At 42.7% G+C, this 20,767-nt stretch overlaps 1 protein-coding gene across 1 annotated transcript in view; it reads left to right on the forward strand.

Moving 5' to 3' along the window:
* Positions 1-357: 357 nt before the first annotated feature.
* Positions 358-20,767, forward strand: part of arhgap20b (Rho GTPase activating protein 20b) — a 108,363-nt gene continuing 87,953 nt past the window's right edge. The window contains exon 1 of the mRNA XM_078412012.1: positions 358-376. Within this exon, the coding sequence (XP_078268138.1) occupies positions 374-376 (3 nt within the window). The 5' untranslated portion in view covers positions 358-373. The remainder of the gene's footprint in view (positions 377-20,767) is intronic.

The following is a 20,767-nucleotide window of genomic DNA, read 5'->3' on the forward strand; positions in this document are numbered from 1 at the left end:
GGTGGCAATGGTTTCAATACTTTAGTTATGTTGCAGTACCTAGAATGGGTGCATTGTCAGAGTCAGAGTTTGTGTCAGAGCTGAATTCCATCAGGATTCCACATTGTTTTATTGATAACAGTATTATCCATTTGGTTAATGGAATAGGGAGGGAGGGAGCTTCAGTGGGATGGGGTGAGTGGCAGCAAACAATACCTCTACTGATGTCTGCTGTGTAAAAACAGAATAACTAAGAATCTTTTGTGGACAAAGACAACCAGTGAATTTCTACTGTTATCAAGAGATCCGATCAGATCTCCACCCAGATCAGTGACAGTGGCAGGGTAGGGTGGGTGGGGGTGGTGATTGCAGCAGGGATAGGAGAAGGCAGCAGATGGTAAGTTCTATTAAGCCCTTTGTAAAGACTTTTGATGACTCAGCCTTGCATGAACGGTTTCAAAGGAGATTAGTCATTTTTGTTTCGTAGAAATTCAAGATGAAGCTGCATATTTTTATGCATATTTTTAAAGCAGGTTTTATGAAGAAAGGTCTATGAATTGCTCAACTCGTCAAGGTTGTATCAGGCAACTTTGCTGTTATATTCTTTCGGTGGTAGTGGCCCAGTCCAATCACACAATGTTGAGAAGACCCTGCACAAGGCCTGGAAGGAATTTCTGCTCCACTGAATTTATGAAAGCATACCAGCAATCTTAGGATATTGGACCCAATGAGATCTTTAGATAAAAGGTTAATATTTCACAATGATTTCACCATTAAATAAAGGGAAGACTGCCAGGCTCAAGAAAGGTAACTTGCATTGAATCCTATTGGAGACCTTCGAACTATCTTTAATTGGACTTCACTGGCTGGATAGCACGTAACAGAAAGCTTTTCACTGTTGCTCAGTGCACATGACATTGACAAACTAAACTAAACTTGATTAGTAAAGGTGTCAGGGTTTATTGGGTAAAGGCAGGAGAATAGGGTTGAGAGGGAAAAATAGATCAGCCATGATGAAATAGTGGGGTAGACTTGATGGGCCGAATGGCCTAATTCTGTTCCTTAAACTTATGAATTCATGAACTTATAAACTAAACTAAACTAAACTAAAATAAACTAAACTAAATTTGGGATGTCATGATTTGGTTGGATAGCATGAAAAACAAAGCTTTACACTGTACCTCGGTACATGTGACAATAATAAACCTAAACCTACAACTGTGCAAAGCATTGGTAAGGTCATATTTGGAGTATCGTGCACAGTTCTGGTTGACCTGATATATGATGGATGCCATTAAACTGAAAAGGTGATGAAAAAGATTACTGATGATGTTGCTGGGTCTGGAATGTTTGAGTTATAAGGTGACACCATTTAGGTTGTTTCTTTTCCCTGGAGCAAAGGAGGCTGAGGGGTGACTTTAAAGAGGCATGTAAAATCATGATGGACATAGATAAGGTACAGGTTTTTCCTCCAGGGCAGGCGAGTCTAAAACTAGATGGCATAGGTTTGTGAGAAGGGAAGGGAAAGATATACAGGGTTCCTAAAGAGCACCTTTCTCACACAGGCAGTGGTGAGTACATGAAACAAGCTGCCAGAGGAAGTGGTAGAGGTGGAGTAAATTATGACATTTAAAAGACACTTGGGCAGATACATGAAAAGGTCGATTTAGAAGGTTAAGGGTCAGATGCAAGCTAGTAGGTCTAACTCAGTGTGGCATGGATGACATGCTGGACTGGAGGGCTGTTTCTGTGCTGTATAACTCTATGATTCAAGGATCTCTAGTGAGTAGACGTACAATGAAATTTAGGTATCCGTGATCTTGTGGTATTTTTATGCATTTAAGGTAAAAAACGTATAGAATGGAAATGCAAAAAGACGACAAGTACTAACGCAGTAATGAGATAAATGACTTATTTTTCTACAGCCATCAATTTTCCTTTGACAATCTTGCCCAAGGTAATAAAATCTTGGCTGTACTTCTTGTTTTATCACTGTTCGTTTTCTTGCTTTTGCCCCCACAGCTCTCTTAAAGCCAACTCTCCACTGGCCAGAGTGGAAGAGCTAGTTGGGCAGGACAGTCTGACTTCTGACAACATTTGTCCTTCTTCAGCGCAGAGGGTGGGAGGTGCTGCATTTTCTGGGCCACAATTTCTTCACATCTGCCAACTAGCAAGCAGCAATGACGAACAAAAGTTTAAAAAAAAACCAACTATAGTTTCTCTCTGTCTTAAAATTAATCCTTTTTACATCCACTGGGCCAAAAATCGGTGAAGATAGTTTTGAAAGATGAGAAAATCTGGTTGTAATCATTATATCTTGCTCCCTCCTACATTTCAATGTATCTCAGTCTCCGTTGCTCTTGAGATAGAGTCAGTGTTGGTTTTGAAGTGAGTCTTTTACCCAGAGTAGGACAATCAAGAACCAGAGGCCATAGGATAAAGGTGAGTAGGGAAAGATTTGATAGAAACCTGTGGGGCAATTTTTCCACACAGAGGAAGGTATAGGGAACAAGCTGCCAGTGAAGGTGGTTGAGGCAGGTACTATAATACCTGTACACTGGTTCCATCCTACACACTAGGGACAATTTACAGAAGCTACTTATCCTACAAACCTGCACGTCTTTGGAATGTGGGAGGAAACCGAAGAAAACCCATGCGGTCACACGGAGAAAGTACAAACTCTGTACAGACAGCAGTCATAGTCAGGATTGAACCCAGGTCTCTGGCGCTGTGAGGCAGCAAATCTACCGCGGCACCATTGTACCACCCCTGGACAGGAAAGGAAACGTTTTGAGGGAGTTGGGCCAACATGTGCAAATGCTCTAGCTTAGGGGGGCAACTTGGTCAGAGTGGACGAGTTGGGCCAAAGGCCTGTTTCTGTGCTGGATGACTATGACTATAAAAGCTTGTATGAATATTTCTGAAACCATTTTTGCTGGTTTTATTTCCTTTGCCTTAAACAATTGCAGGCGACCTTTTTTTCCTATTTTTAACATACTGTAGCATTGTTCAGAATGTTGACCTGAATTGTTGTTGGTGTTTGCTATAGTTGTGGATACAACCGATGAGAGACTTATGTTGGGCTTTTGTGCACTGTTTTCTATGGTGCATATTTACAAGTGTGTATGAAAACAGTTGAAGATCTTAAATTCTCAGTGTAACGGGAGATGGGCAAAACTCTTTTCCATTTCCCTACATTAGCAAGTCAGAGAATTATTTTCCAGGTCATCTTCTCAATAATTACCTGACTTGTTTTGTGGTAATTAAATGTTGCTTTTTTCAATTTTCCAGTTTCAGGGACAGTTTCTTCCCGGCTGTTAACAGGCAACGGAACCATCCTACCAACAACTAGAGAACAGTCCTGAGCTACTATCTACCTTTTTGGAGACCCTCGGGCTATCTTTGATTGGACTTAACTGGACTTTATCTTGCACTAAATGTTATTCACGTTATTCCGTTCATCATGTATCAGTACACTTTGGCTGCCTCGATTGTAATCATGTATTGTCTTTCCGCTGACTGGTTAACAACAAAAGCTTATCACTGTACCTCGGTAGACGTGACAATGAACTGAATTCAAACTCAACCTTACAAATCTCAGTGATTCAGTTTACTGGAGTGTGTGATCCCAAGAATAGCTGCAGGGCTCACAGCAAGTAGTTCTGGATCCATTGCAATGATGGAAGACTGGGGCACCACCAGTTATGCCTCCCTGTGCAGATGCCAATGTGATCATATAATCTCCCACACTAACACGAAGGGTCATGTCTAATAAGCAAATGGTTGTGCTGAATTTTGCTGAAATAGCTGACAGACTAACTAATCTGTCGGAGAAGTACATGATTAGTGAGGTAATTAAGAAAATCGATGAAGGCAGTGGGGGTAGACATGGTTTACATGGACTTTAGCAAAGTCCTGTACGGTAGACTGGTCCTGAAGGTTAGGGCATATGGAACCCAAGGTGTGTTGGCAAACTGGATGCAAAATGTTGAGATATGAGCCAAAAGATTCAATGGTTCAATGGTGCTTTATTGTGGTTGAGTTTGAGGTGTGTGGCTAGTGATTGGGGGCTGTGTTTTTCTGACTGTGAGTCTGTAACCAGATGCACGATCATCAGTGTTGGGATCTAGAGTTGTTTACCATATATACAAATGAATGGATGAGAATGTAGGTGGTCTAAGAATTATTTTTGCTGATGCCACAAAAATTAATGGAGTAGTAGGTACCGAAGAAGGTTGTGAAAGAACAAAGAGGGACATAATTCAGTTGGAAAGTTGGGCAGATAGAATTTAATACAGAAAAATGTGAGATATTGCATTTTGAGATGTCAAGTGCCATCAGGACATTTACAGTACTTCTTTTGGGGCAGATTATTCTTGATTTTATTGAATGGAAGGAGCCAGTTGACTTACTCCTGCTACTATTTCCTTCCATTTTTGTAATTTAAAGAAATCTAACCACACAAATAGAACATAGAAAAGTACAGCACATGAACAGACTCTGGCCCACAATGTCCGTGCTGAACATGATTCAAGTTAAACTAATCTCCTCTGCCTGCACATGATCCACTGTGTAGAAAAACGTCCCACACATCTCCTTTAAACTTTGCCCCTTTCCCTTTAAAGCTATGCCCTCTAGTCTTTGACATTTCCACCCTGAGAAAATGGTTCTAGCTGTCATTTTACCCTTTCCACGCCTCTCATATTTTTATATACTTCTATCAGGTTGAAAAAAGATTATATTAAAGCAATAAATAGGAAACATGAGAAGATTTATTGCAAGGTGTCATATCATGGAGTCTGCATTACTGAATTTATCTTTTCCTCTTCTCCATGACCCGACAAGTGAAATGCAAAGTTTTATTTCACCATACAACTCTATTATCCAATGGTGGGCAGCTGATTGCTACAGATGGCATTGCCATGTTCATAACATTAATTCATTGTGTGACTGACACTGATTAAACATTACATTAGGCCTCGTAGTCTCTTGCCTGGATGGGAGATCAAGGGGAAAAAGAATTCTCACCCCTTTTGCTATTCACTGAAACATGATAACACCGACACATGGCTTGAGGACTTGCAGTGAATTGCGATAACTCACACAGTCACATATCCTGTTGACAGTTACAAAAAATGGAACCTGATAAGTTCAACCAGCCATTGCAGCTTTATGTCCTCTGATAACGCATTGCTTCACACAGTTACTTGAAGATTCATCAGTTCATAAGTGATAGGAGAAGAATTAGGCCATTTGGCCCATCAAGACTCCCCTGCCATTCAATCATGGCTGATCTATCTTTTCCTCTCAACCCCATTCTCCTGCCTTCTCACCATAACCCCTGACACCTGGATATTCACCCGGATGAAATAGGATATTTAATTTCCTATTTGAACAACATTATAAAAGGGCAGCCAGCAGCATTAGGAAAGTGCACTAAGCCATGTTATATGAATTTAAGCTGAGGAAATAAAATTCCTCTGAAATGTGGTTTATCCATTTAAAAGCAGACTTTCCAAAAATAGTATCCGAAAACACACCACACCCACCCTTTCCTGAACTCCTGCAGTTCATTGAAATATTAAACAGGTTTATCATACAAAATTCTGGATGATCTGTACATTATCAGCACACACACGCAGAGCACATAGCTGAGAATAATAACTCAGATGTCTTGCACAAGTCTACAGAAATGACAAGAGGTCGTTCAGTCTTCATATTGATATGCTAGCAATTCCTGTTCGCAATGCAAACTGAATAGAAAGTAGTCTTTTACTCATCCTGATTCCATTGTAGACTGTCTCTGAAATTTATTCAGCTGGTGTCAATGGAATCTGTGGAGAGAGGAACTAAGTTACTATTTCAGGTCAATGGCCCCAGGGATTTCTGGTTTTATCTCAGATTGCCAGCATCTGCAGTCTTTTCTTTTTTCTTGAAATCGTAGACCTTCTGATGTCTTTGATGCTCCTATTCTCCGTCAGTTCCTGTAAGTTTCCCCTTATTTCCTGTCAACGTTGGACATGCTTACTGATTCCACATTAAATATGATGTAAATTAAATGAATAATTTCTCCCTAACTGATCACTGGCCTAGATATCGTATTGTGTTACACAATGTGCATATGTGCCACACAAAATACTGTTTCAATAACCGAAAATCAAAAATTTAATATCTCCCACAAAGTCCATGATTTTTCTCGTGTCATCTATCCATTTGACATGTTAGCTCATGGAAAAACCCGAAGTGCACAATTGCATGCAGTTCTCATTACTGCACTGCCTCTGTGATTTGGGTCCATGCATGTATGGCTCATGATGTAGAAGAAGATCCAGAACAACTCAAAGGGACAGGCAGCATCTCTGGAGAGGAATGGGTGAAGTTTCGGGTCAAGACCCTTCTTCAGTCTGAAGAAATGTCTCGACCCGAAACGTCACCCATTCCTTCTCTCCAGGGATGCTGACTGTCCCGCTGAGTTACTCCAGCATTTTGTGTCTATCTTTGGTTTAAAGAAGGGTCTCGACCCGAAACATCACCCATTCCTTCTCTCCTGAGATGCTGCCTGACCTGCTGAGTTACTCCAGCATTTTGTGAAATAAATACCTTTGGTTTAAACCAACATCTACAGTTCCTTCTGTCCAATTTCTGTCCGGCTTGCATATTCTACTTAAAGGGGACCTGTTGGAACAGGTCTTTGGCTGTGCAAAAACCAGCCTTGGGTGAGTCTTCTTTAATTGTTAAATAGTTATCTTTCATGATGGCAGTCTCTGAGACTTCTTAAGCACTCAACCTCCGATTAATGACCCTGATCTTTTGCCTGACTCTTGCAACCACACCTTTGCCCAACTCACTGGGCTAAACCAGAACTGCAAGCCTGCGAGACTGACCACCCTACTGTGAGACTGAATGCCCCAACTTTCTATCCCATCTTCCTCAACCCTGGACTAACAAGCCCTATCCCTTCCTCAATCCAGACCCAGACTCAGGAAGAGACAAGGGACTGCAAATATTAGAATCTGGAGCAACGACCTAACTGTTGGAGGAACTCAACTGGTTGAGGGAAATGGCCAGTTTTGGCACCCTGGATAATTTCAGACACCGTATTACTAGTCAGGACTGCGGGGAGTATCATTACCTTTCCACTTACTTATGAATGATTTTGTACTGCTCTCTTCTTGCTTCGTTTAGGTCAGCCTTCATTTTGTCCCCTCCATTAATGGAGATGCTGTACTGCTTTCAATCCCCTTCTCATACCACTGCTGTTGCCCCTGCTCTGCTGCCCTGTCCCAGGTGAGTGAGGTTTGCTCCACTTATGCCAAAAGCCCTTCTTAAAGTGACAGAAATACAACCTGACATTGTAATGAAGAAGGGTCCCGACCCGAGACATCACCTATCTGTTTTCTCCAGAGACGCTGCCTGACCTGTCGAGTTACTGCAGCATTTTGTGTCTATCTTTGATTTAAACCAGAATCTGTAGTTCCTTTTTTATTAGAAACTGACATGTTAGTTACTCGGAGGAGCAGCTAGATGCAGGAAATGGTGGCTGAAAGGGTGAAAGGAGCTAACAGTGTTTGTTCCCCAGTACGTGCTGGTCAGGCACAAAGGCTGTACTTAGATGTGGTTGTTGTGAATTGCAAGAGGAAGGAAGGTGCAGGAGATAAGGAGTCCCATGGATTTGACGCCTTGGGAAAGAAAATGTGGAATGATTTCAACGCAGCAAAGCCTAGAAATTAGATTGCACCCTTATTCTGCACAAACATCGTTCCCCACAAAAACAAGTCTGCAGCAGCAATATACTACAGGCAACTGAACCATTGTCCCGCAACTAGAGTGCAGTCCTGAACTATCTACCTCATCGGGGACCCTCGGACTATCTTTGATTGGACTTTACTGGCTTTACCTTGCACTAAACGATATTCCTTTATCATGCTTCTCTACACTGTGGATGGCACAATTGTCATCATGTATTGTCTTTCTGCTCACCGGTTAGCACGCAACAAAAGCTTCTCACTGTACCTCGGTACATGTGACAATAAACTAAACTGAACTGAATCTATTTTGCAACCAGAAACAAGATCTACACAGTTCATGATTGGACACTAAAATCTCTGCAGCCACCAACACTTTGTTTAGTTGTGTCATTGTCGTGGCTATCCCTCAAGGTCGAGGATGATGGTCTATGTTCCAAAGAATGAAGATGCCTGGTTAACGTGTACTTGATGTCGCACTCCAAGAAGCACACGGTCCTTCACAAATCAATCAACTAATTCCAATGGCAAGGGAACCAATACGATTGGAGCTGATAGATCTGTTGCAGCCTTCATCCGCCTTCACAGCTGTTGAGTTCAAGATAACTTCGTCCGCCTGGTCCACCGTTGAGGTCTTGTAGGTTCGACCGTTCTTAGTCTGGACCCTCGTCCTCGACCTTACCGCCATGGGCGGCCCTACCAGAAGCTAGTGCTTCTGACGGCATCGCTCTCGGAATCATGGGGGCACGCAAGCCCCTTCATCACAACAAGGTGAACGATCCGAAGTAGCATACTGTGGATATTTACATGAATCGTGAGTCCTTTTCTACAGCAAAAGGAACAGGTTTACCAGAATGCTGCCTGGATAAGAGGGATTTAGCTGAGAGGAGAGGTTGAGGAGAGGAGAGACTTGGATTGTTTTTCTCTGGAACGTCGGAGGTCGAGGAAGGACTTGATAGAAGTGTATAAAATTATGAGAGACCTAAATAGGGCATAGAGTCAGAACCTTTTCCCCAGGGTGGAAATGTCCAACACTAGAGGGCAGAGCTTTAAGGTGAGAGGGGGAAACTTTAATGGAGATGTGCGGGGTCAGTTTTCTTACACAGAGAATAGTGGGTGCCTGGAACGCATTGCTTGGGGTGGTGGTGGAAGCAGATACAACAGTGGCGTTTAAGAGGCTTTCGATAGGCACATGGAAGTGCAGGGAATAGAGTGATATGAAACATGTTCAGGCAGATGAGATCAGTTTAACTTGGTATCATGTTTGGTACAAGCTTTGTGGGCCTTATTGTGCTGTACTGTTCTATGTTCGGACAGCGCCAGACATCCGGGTACGATCCTGACTACGGTTGCTGTCTGTACGGCATTTTTCCTGTGACCGCGTGGGTTTTCTCTGGGTGCTCTGGTTTCCTCCCACATTCCAAAGACTTAAAGATTTGTAGCTTACAATTGACTCCAAAAAAATTGTAAATTGTCACTAGTGTGTAGGATAGTGTTAGTGTACGGGGTGATCACTGGTCAGTGGGGACTCAGGGCTGAAGGGCATGTTTTCACGCTGTATCTTTAAAGTCTAAAGTCTATTACAAACTTTGGACACATTAGGATGAGTATATAAAATTAGGGTCAGTCCTGAAAGTTTCTGCTACTCATGTTTAGTTTCATGTTTGTGCTAAAAAAATTATAGCAATTGGAAATTCTCACTGTATTTTCCAGATGGCAAAATGAAAGATATCCCCATTGTGGTATTTTTAGAATGGAGTCGGTGGTAATGCTACTGTGGCTTTGCAATCAAATTTTGCCAAACAATACAGTTGTTCATTGTTCATTGTTGAAACATTGTGTTACCCCGTGAATAGAGGCATTTGAGAAATATGAACATCCTGAAGTTTAACAATGTAATACACACTAGCCTTTCTCAGACATCCAGCACATATTACACATTGAGTGGCTCTTCAAATACAACGTTCCCAGTAGTTCCAGCCCACTTCAAATGGTTTTTAATGCAACACTTCCCATTCCCAGCAACAAGGCTTAGCTCAACTTGTTTTCTGACACATTTATCTAGCATTGTCCATTGAAATTCTGATACTCTGACTCATGCATTTCCTCCGTACAAGTCTCTCACTTGTTACTTGTTGAGGCTTCGTAACAATGTGGCCCTAGTTTCAGCTCCACTCATAGTACAACAAAAGCAATTGTTAAGTTACATCTTAACAAACTATTCTGCCATCATCAAAGATGATAGTTACCAGAATTTGGGGGCGAGCTGCTACAGGGAGAAGTTGGACAGACTTGGATTGTTTTCCAAGGAGATTGCAGGGAGATCTGATAGAAGTTTATAAAAGTATGACAGGCATAGATAAGGTAGACAGTTATAATCTTTTCCCCAGGATAGAAAAATCAAATACTAGAGGGCATGGTTTTAAAACATGAGGGCAAAGTTTAAATGAGATATGCAGGGCGGGTTTTTTTACAGAGTTTGTCGAGTGCCTGGAAAGCACTGCTGGAGGTGGTGGTTGAAGCAGATACATTAATGACATTTAAGAGACTTTTGGATAGGCATATGCATACATAGGGAATGGAGGAATATAGGTTATGCACAGGTAGATAGGTGATGGTCTTGGCATCATGTTTGGCACAGACATTGTGGGCCGAAGGATCTGTTCTTGTGCTGTACCACTCTATGTTCTATTTTCTTTGCTATTCAAATAGAAACATAGAAACATAAAAACATAGAAAATAAGTGCAGGAATAGGCCATTCGGCCCTTCAAGCCAGCACCACCATTCAATATGATCATGTTGATCATCCAAAATCAGTACTCCATTCCTGCTTTCTCCACATATCCCTTGATTCCATTAGCCCTAAGAGCTAAATCTAACTCTCTCTTGGGAGAGGATATCAGAATAGGATAAAATCTATAACTGACTTTGAACTACATTCACTGGAGAGACAAAGAACTGCAGAAACTCGAATCTTGAGCAGATCACAAAGTGCTGGAGGAACTCAGTGGGTCAGGCAGCATCTGGAGAGAACATTACATTCATTGTCATCTGCTCCATCAAAGAAGAATTCACTGTTTTATTTCCAGACCTCTTCCCAACAATGACTGTGCTTCCATAGTCCATCATCCTACAAATTAAGATCTACTGGTTGAGCCCAATCTTGTTCTCTCATTGCATAACTGTGCTTTGAAGTTAAACATACATTGCAGAGTAACTGTGACTGACATAATTGTGTGCAGATGTGAGTATTTCAATTTCACATTGCTCACCATGCTCATCAGAAGCACTAACCATGTTAATTGACTATTTTTCACTTTTATTTCGTGTTTTACCACATTTTAAAAAAACATGTGAGAACTTATGTATTTCCTACAATTTCCCTCATCGTTCAATATTTCCAGCATTCACTTGAACAGGTCAGCAGTTTTTGGTTCTGGTTTAAGAGACTGTTGTCCTGGCTGCTTTTCTCTTTCTTCCATGCTCAATGTGCTTGGGTTTGCCATATGGTTCAGACACTTTCCAGGAGACAGCTCCTAATGTTTACCACAATGAAAATGATGGCCCTGTGCACCACGCCATCTTAGATCCTGACTTGTCTGATGCAGTCAGTTCCCTGAATCTGCTGTTATGTTTCTCTTTATCTCTTGCTCATCACTCTCAGCTTGGTTGTGTTTTCACCCCACCCCCACCCCCTTCCCTCTGACGACAATGCTGGGGCTCAGTGTGTACTTTCATCTTGAGTAACGCTGATAATCTCTCACTTAAAAATAAAACCCCGAGATTCTTGACATAGTCTGCGGACACATTCATCACAATAACTATGCTGATTATATGGAAACAACTGCACCACCTGTTGGATTCCTTCTGTAGATTAGAGACAAAGCTCTATCCTGCACTTACTGGCATGGCATGGCCACAAACTATATGGGATTAAAAAACTGTGAGGGTTGTTGGGGTTAGAGACAGGGTGGAGGGAATAGGAGGGAGGGAGAGTGAGAGCAAATCTTATCTCAGCTTTCAGGAAAACAAAGCTCACAATATTCCCTTCCAATGACATCATGCCAGTGGATTGTACATGAATCAGATGTCTTTGCTTTCACTTTATTTCAATATTGCCAACTGCTTGGCAAGGAATTTTTCAAACAACTGTCCCGAAGCTTACATTCACTGGTTTTGGCCAAACCTATCTCTTTGACTCTATTGGTGATCTTGGGCAGTGAAGAGATAGCAGGGCAAATCCCATTTGAAGAGTCAGCTGATATATAAGGACATAGGAAATAGTAGGGATGCAGGGGTAGGCCATACGGTCCCTTGTTCTATTGATAAGATGGTGGCTGAACATTTACATCAGTTCTACTTTTCCTGCAATAATTCCACAGCAATTGATTTCCTTAAGGTCTAAACATCTATCAGTACCTGTCTTGTGTTCTCAGCCTCACAGGCCTCAATGGTTCAATGGTTTATTTATTGTCACGTGTATCAGGTACAGTGAAATACATTTTTTGCATACAGCTCAGCACGACTATCCCTGTACATAGGCACAATTGCCCAGGTTAGTACAGTATGCACAGAACAGCCCACTGAGTCCATCTGCACCATTTTAAAGCCGTAGCTGCAGGTGGCCATAAAGGCCCATATCGCCTCCAAAGTTGCCTCCATTTCAGTCATCCTGCGAACCAATGTCCCTCTCCACACCTGACCTTCTTCAGTCCTTGTTTCCAGGGGGACGCCTCCCGCAGCCAAACGTGAGGGCAAGGAGGGTAAGACCCCTTGGTTCTTCTCACCGGGCCCCTTGTCCAGCATCCGCCGCCATCTCCTTCCACCACCTCTCCAATTCCCCATCCATGGGGTGAGCATGGGCCAGATTGGTGGCCTTCCTTCTCTGAGCAAAGGTTGGGATACAGCCGTGGCTTGTCAGTGTATGAAATTCCAAGATGTACCAAAGGTGGAGAACGGGGTCTCCGTTAGGGCCTTTCAGTGATTGCTGGGTCAGTAGCTTGGAATGTTCTGCGGTTGGAGATGTTTGATGGTCAAGGCCGTTGGCCTGGGAGATTCAGGGAATGTGGGGAGATCAGTGCAGGTTGGGGGTAGGAGTGTGCTGAAGGCCTCAAGGAACCAGAACCCGGCTGACCAGAGGATCAGTGGGAGAGATCAGTGGAGGGAGCAGAGAACATTGTGGAAGACAAGGATCTTGTGAGGAACAAGTAACTCAGTGGGACAGGCAGCATCTCTGGAGAGAAGGAATGGGTGATGTTTCGGGTCGAGACCCTTCTTCAGACTGATGTCAGGGGATTGGGAGGTACATAGATAAGGACGTGTATAGATAAGGATGTGTAAGGCGTGAAAACATGACAAAGGGAATTGAGATCAAGGAAATTGTAGATCAAGGCAAATGTAGAATAGGTCATTGTTGGTTGTGAGAAGATTTGGACTGGTTCATTGATAGGAAAGGTTTAGAGGGATCTGGGGCAAACACAGGCAGGCGGGATGGTCAAAGGGTCTGTTTCTGTGCTGTATGATTCAATGCCTATATGAGCCTTACATTAGTTGGGTTCCAGTGTGAAGCATGCTTGTACCAGGAGTAACCCACAGCGGCTGTTCCTGGAATAATGACAAATTTCCAAGAAAGATGATTATGGCTGACGTTCATCTCAGGTTAAGGACATCACTGCAGTAGTCCCTCGGGAAAGTGTCCTTGCCTCAACCATCTTCACTAATAACCTTCCCTCTAGCGTAAGGTCAGATATGGAAAAGTCTATGGACAATTGCACAATCAAGAACCATTCGCAATTCCTTGGATAATGAAGTAGTTTGCAACTGCATGGTGTAAGACTTGGAAAACCTGCAGGCTTGTTTCCACTCCAGAAGTTCAATTCAATGATCAGATCTTATTTTATTGAGAGACTAATCACCTTTTGACATTGAATAATATTATCATTCCTGAGGTTCTTTGCCAAAAATGCGTAAGGAGTCACAATGACAGGAACTTTAATTGGTTCAGACATGTGTAAACTAGGGTCTCAATAGTAGGCTTCAACTCTGGCAAGTGACTCACCCTCTCTTTCCAGCAATTGTAATGCTCTCCATTTCGCTGAATGAAAACAGCTTCAACCGTACTCAATGTACTTAACGTTATCAAAGCAACTTGATTAGCATTGAATACATCACTCTAAACATTCCTCATCATACTACTGGTGTGACAAAATGTACTGCAGAAATTCAACAAAGTGCATAAAATTATGAGAGGAATAGATTGGGTAGACGCACAGAGTCACTTGCCCAGAGTAGGGGAATCGAGGACCAGAGGACATAGGTTTAAGGTGAAGGGGGAAAGATTTAATAGGAATTTGAGGAGTAACTTTTTCATGCAAAGGTGGGTGTATGGAACGAGCTGCCAAGGGAGGTAGTTGAGGCAGGGACTATTGCAATGTTTAAGAAACAATGGACAGGTACATGGATAGGACAGGTTTAAAGGTATACGAGCCAAACACACGCAGGTGGGATAAGTGTAGATGGGACATGTTGGTTGGTGTGGGCAAGTTGGGTCGAATGGCCTGTTTTGAAGCTGTACGACTCTATGACTATGAAAACTCATTCAAACTTCTGGTCTCTAATACCTAGTAACAGGTCAATGGGAATATAACCACCTACAAATTCCACTCAAAGTAACATATAATCCCCACCTGGAAATGAATTATCAGCCCTTGTTTTCACTAGTTGTAAACTGTGGAGGTCTCAATTCAATAACAATGCTGGAAATAGGTCATCACATGGACTACTGTTTATCACATGGACTCAAACACATGGTTGCAGTTCAAGAAAGCAACACACCACCTCCTCTTCTCATGGCAATTAGATACGGGTAATAAATCCTTATAATTCTATAAATATCATCAAGCCACGAATTAATTTAAAAAGTGCTGACAATGCATTACAGAGCAAATCCATTTGGTTCTAGTTTAGTTTGGGTTATGGTCAGGAGTACTAAAGTATAATGAAGAGCTTTTGTTGCGTGCTAACCAGTGAGCGGAAATGATTACATTCGAGCCTTCCACAGTGTACAGATACATGATAAAGGGAATAACATGAATAACATTTCATGCAAGATACAGTCCAGTAAAGTCCGATTAAGGATAGTCCAAGGGTCTCCAATGAGGTAGATTGTAGCTCAGAGCTGTTGTCCAGTTGTTGATAGGACGGTTCTAGGGTGGTGAATCTGTGGAATTCTTTGCCAGAGAAGGCTGTGGAAGCAAATTCAATGGATATATTTAAGGCAGAAATAGATTGATTCTTGATTAGTACAGGTGTTAGAGGTTATGGGGAGAAGGCAGGAGAATGGGGTTAGGAGGGAGAGATAGATCAGCCATAATTGAATGGCGGAGTAGTCTTGAGGGGCTGAATGGCCTAATTCTACTCCTATCACTTATGATCTTCTAAGAAAGTATTCCAGTGCTTGTAGAATCACAGATGGCTCAGAACAACTTTTGGTCAACCCATTGCACTCTGGCTGCACAAACATGTTTGCATATATCAGCATGAGGAACTAGTGATTAGAGCTCAGAAGAAAAGTAATTGTTGAAAATGATTAATGAGCCACTTCAGAGTGCCAACGCTCATGGTGTTACTTTTCCTGTTTGAAAAGGTTTTCTTTGAATGTTGTTGTTGCTTTCCCTGTTTGTCCACCAGCTCACACTGTGGAACACATTCATGTTGGGAGTGAATGAAGACAGTAAAAACACACAGATTGGAAAAACACTTAGTACATGCCCTTGGGCTGGTGGAATTCTGTCAGGCCTCTCGCCCTTCAGAGTAAGTTAAGTCCTAGGTGCGACATTCTGTGCATGACATCTTTTATTTTTGCCATCAGCACAATATTTGATATCGAGAAAGAAACAGCGCAACAAAATGGAGACACAAGGGACTGCAGGTGCAAAGCACAAACTGCTGGAGTAACTCAGCGGATCAGGCAGCATCTCTGGAGAAAAAGGTGCTGCCTGACCTGCTGAGTTACTCCAGCTTTTTTGTGTCTATCTTCAGTGCAAGCCAGCATCTGCAGTTCCTTCCTACACTTGCAGGTTGGGACCCTTCTTCAGGATGGAAAAGCTGGAGGAAGTTTCATTTCTTTCTTAACAATTGCCTCTTTTGGACCCTCTCCCGCAACAAACACTTTTCTTGCACATTCGTAAGTTGCTGGTAAATGGTTTTGAGTTGGAAGTGATGTACGAAAACCTAATCTGAATTTGTTCTAGCGTAAGCAGAGGAGGGCATAATGGTTTTTTTTCTCTGACAAAGAACTAAAATTGTTGAGGAAAGGTAAGTAGTGCATCTGAAACTTGCTGTGCAGTATGCATGGATTTACTGGACAATGACAAGACTGGAATTGGTAGTCATATAATTCCACAGTTGCTACGACTCGGAAATGAATAATGGGCATTTTGAAGAATTTTAATGGGGATCATCTAATGGTGGTGAAGTTGTGCTCTGGGCAAACGGGTTGTTTTCCAAAGAATGTGCACCTAATAAGTTATCTTCAAAGGCACAAGAAAGCACAGTGACACAGCTGCTGCCTCACAACGCCAGAGACACAACTTCAACTCTGAGCTCAGGTGTTGTGTGTGTGGAGTTCCATGTTCTCCCTTTGGCCACATGGGTTTCCTTTGCGTGCTCCAATTTCCTCCCACATCCAACGATGCATGTGGTTGTTGATGAATTGGCTTCTTTAAATTATTGGTTGTATTGGAGTGGATGCGAAAGTAGATAATATGGAACTGGTGTGAATGGGGGATTGATGGTCGGTGGGTCGAAGGGCCCGTTTCCCTGCTGTATTTTTCAACCAAAGGTAAAGGCATTGCTGAGTTAAGGCAAACTGAGCACCTTGTCTGTTCCTGATCTAAATCAATCTCATCTAATCTACAATTGGCCTGAGGTTTGCCTGGGTGAAGGAGGTGAAAGAAAGTTCAATGCAAATGGGCGGCACGGTGGCGCAGTGGTAGAGTCACGGCCTTACAGCGCCAGAGACCCGGGTTCGATCCTGACGACGGATGCTGTCTATAGGGAGTTTGCACGTTCTCCCCGTGACCTGCATGGGTTTTCTCAGGGTTCTCTGGTTTCCTCTCACATTCTAAAGATGTGCAGGTTTATTGGTTAATTGGCTTGGTATAATTATCCTTAGTGTGTGTACGATGGTGTTAATGTATGGGGATCGCTGCTCGGCGCGGACTCATTGGGCCAAAGGGCCTGTTTCTGTGCTTCTGTAAATTGTCCCTAGTACATAGGATAGAACTAGTGTGTGGATGATCATTAGTCAGAGCAGTCTTGGTGGGCCAAAGGGCCTGCTTCAATACTTCAGTAAGTTGTAAAATTGTCCCAAGTGTGTGGGATAGTGCTAGTGTGTGGGTTGAACGCTGGTCGGCATGGACTCGGTGGGCCAAAGGGCCTGCTTCAATACTTCAGTAAGTTGTAAAATTGTCCCAAGTGTGTGGGATAGTGCTAGTGTGTGGGTTGAACGCTGGTCGGCATGGACTCGGCGGGCTGAAGGGCCTGTTTCCGCTAAAGTCTAAAGTAAAGCATTAAAATTGCACAGGCTGCTCAACTACATTGTGCAATATTGGTCAACGTTAGAGGTATGGGTATCTTTACCCAATGGAAGAGATGATTTCAATATGATAGTTTCGATGGCCTGCAATTGTCACTGCCTTACAGAGTCGTTGCCTTACAGCGTCAGAGACCCAGGTTCGATCCTGACTACGGGTGCTGTCTGTACGGAGTTTGTACGTTCTCCCTGTGACCACGTGGGTTTTCCCCGTACGTTACGGTTTCCTGCCACACTCCAAAGATGTGCATGTTTGGAGGTTAAATTGCTTCGGTAAAATTAGAAATGACCTCTAGTGTGTAGGGTAATGTTAGTGTACGGGGTGATCATCGGTTGCTGTGGACTCAGTGGGCCGAAAGGCCTGTCTCCATGCTATCTCTAAAGTCTAAAGTAAAGGTTTCAATAAAACCACGGTTTCAATTCGCGAGTACTGGACTTGGCTTTGTTGCTTTTGGTTGTGATTTCCAAACAGTTCTCTGGATTTACACATCAATCTGACCTCCACACATTCAATAACCTACTTATGAATAATTCTTATAATTACTGTGAATACTGCTGACAGGAATCCAAATCCCTTTCCTGTTATACATATTATCCTCTGGAAAGCAAGACTGTGCCCAGAATAGGCAGATTCCCTGCAAAGTGAATGTTGATGTTAATTTTATTGCATACTTTCTTAAAATATTGTTTACTTTGAATGATTCACAAATGCTCAATTTATGGCAAGAGTTGACCGATTAAAAATTGATTCAAGTGTCTTTGTCTATGATTCTAATTCAAGGGTTTAATGATGGTGGATAATAGTTGGTGACAAGTCCATCTTGTTACCACATATTTAAGCAGCCTGTAGATCCTACACAACCGCATCCTTGAATTGAATTGAATTGAATAAATGTTATTAGCCAAGTATGTAAACATACAAGGAAATTGCCTTGGTGCTTTGTTCTAAAGAAATAAAACTCGCAAACCTGGCTGAGCCAATATTGCACTCTATATTTGTGAAATGGTATCGACAATAGGGTGGCACAGTGGTGCAGCGGTAGAGTTGCTGCCTTACGGTGCCAGAGACCTGGGTTTGATCCTGACTACGGGTGCTGTCTGTACGGAGTTGGTACGTTCTCCCTTTGATCTGCCTGGGTTTTCTCGGGTGCTTTGGTTTCCAACCACGCTCCAAAGATGTACAGGTTTGTAGGTTAATTGACTTGGTAAAATTGTAAATTGTCCCTAGCTTGGGTCGGATAGTGTTAGTGTGTGAGGATCGTTGGTCGGGGGGGGTTCGGTGGGCCGAAAAGTAGGTAGCATAATTGTAGCATAATTCATAAAGCTCGTCATGTTCATCAAAATTGCCTAAAGTTGTTTCTTGAAATAGATGGGATTTGGAACTTTGCAAAGAAATATGAATCACACAAAACAGCTTGAAGTGAAATTGGACACTGTTTTCTACACTGCCTCAGGAAGATGTAATTAAATACTCTGGTATAAAAGTCACAGCCAAATCCAAACACGCCAGTCATCCAGTTCAGCTTTCCTGTTCACACTGAGGCTCAAAGGTCAGTCTTCACATTCTTGAATTTCCTGTGTATGGGGTAACAGTTTCTTTTTATAAACTAGAGATTTGGGGAACCCTTAAATTCTTGAGGAAGATGAATATCCCCGTGTCGTATAAAAATAAAATGGCACCATTCATGAACACCTGTGCCAGTGGTGATTAAGTCGGCGGCACTCCAAAAATTCAGCTAGAGGTTGCGGGTTCATTTCCCGCCCTGCACACATGAATACTAAAACTCTGACTTGACACTCCAGAGGAAGTGCTGCATTGTTATAGACTATGTCTGCTCTCAGATAATGTGTATTGTGTGTGTGATTGTAGATGATCAGCCACGATCACAATGAATGGTGGTGCTGGCTCAAAGGGCCAAATGGCCTCCTCCTGCACCTATTTTCTATGTTTCTGTATAAAATATTACAGTGCTGCTACTGCAATGAAGCTCTCTTTTGCTGGTCGTCTTGCTGCTTACTGCCAGCTTGGAGAAGCTGTTTAAAATTCCAGGAAGAAAAAATGATCAGCGAATAAACCAGCAAACTGACTTCCAGGCTCTCGGCCGTGGGATTAGGTGATGCCATCCTTCAAGTGCCAGTAGGCTGTTGACCCATGGAGAACAGAGCAATGGAGGTTTATCCTGACCGTACCAAATATCATTCTGTCATCATTGACTCAATATGAAAAGGAATAGTTCAATTGTTCATTGTGGAATCTCTCTGATACACAACTCACCAAGCGTAGAGTGAGTGCTATTGAGACAACAGAGAACTCCAGTGTTGCATCCAATGGGTTGAACCAATAGTTATTCTGATCTTGGGATGTGTTCAGCTCTGGGGTTCAGATTCTACTGCATCCGATCTCCTGCTCTGGTGCTGGGCTTCAGAATCAGGTTCATCTGACCCCTTCTCGTGCTGGGGTTCAGAATCAGATGCATCTGTTCTTCATCTCTTGTGCTGGGATTCAGACATTGGTGCATCTGATCTCATAATGTCATTAGGTCATAAGTGATCGCAGTAGAATTAGGCCATTCGGCCCATCAAGTCTACTCCATTCAATCATGGCTGATCTATCTGTTCCTCCTGCTCAGCTAGGTGTTGGGGTTCAAATACCAGTGCATCTGACCTTCATCTCCAGTGCAGGGGTTCAAATACCGGTGTATCTGATCACCTCCACCGTTGAGCCAAATGCAGAGCACTGATGTGATGAAGGAAGTGGCTGGAGGAACTCCACTGGCCGAGCGGATGCATGGTTGCCTATCCTGTGTAAAGCGGTTTCACTTGAGTTATCTTAATTTATTTTAACATTTAAAAAATTATTTGCAAGCATTTTAATTTGTTTCACATTTGTTTTCTTGACCTTTCAAATGTACTCGAACAGTTTTTAAAAATCTCTAACTATTGGAGACTTTAATAAAGATTTGATTGGCTTGATTGTAATCGTGTAGTCTTTCCGGATAGAAGGCAACATAAAAGCTCTTCACTGTACCTCGATACACGTGACAATAAACCAAACTCAATAACTAAATAATTAAATGTTCAAAACTCCTTTGTGGGTGGGGAGCTGTGGACCCTCAGGGTCCCTGTTTGGAACTTACTTTGCCCTGCAGGATGCCTCATGAGTACTGAAGGTCAGCTGGTCCCACCCTTATAGAGGTGTACAAAATCATGAGAGGAACAGATCGGGTAGATGCAGCGTCTTTTACCCAGAGTTGGGGAATCGAGGACCAGAGGACATAGGTTCAAGGGGAAAAGATTTAATAGGAATCTGAGCGGTAACTTTTTCACACAGAGGGTGGTGGGTGTATGGAACAAGCTGCCAGAGGAGGTAGTTGACCCTGGGACGATCCCATTGTTTAAGAAACAGTTGGGCAGGTACATGGATAGGACAGGTTTGGAGGGTTATGG

This window comes from Rhinoraja longicauda, chromosome 15, assembly GCF_053455715.1.
Source record: "Rhinoraja longicauda isolate Sanriku21f chromosome 15, sRhiLon1.1, whole genome shotgun sequence".
In the NCBI taxonomy this organism is placed as follows: Eukaryota; Metazoa; Chordata; class Chondrichthyes; order Rajiformes; family Arhynchobatidae; genus Rhinoraja; species Rhinoraja longicauda.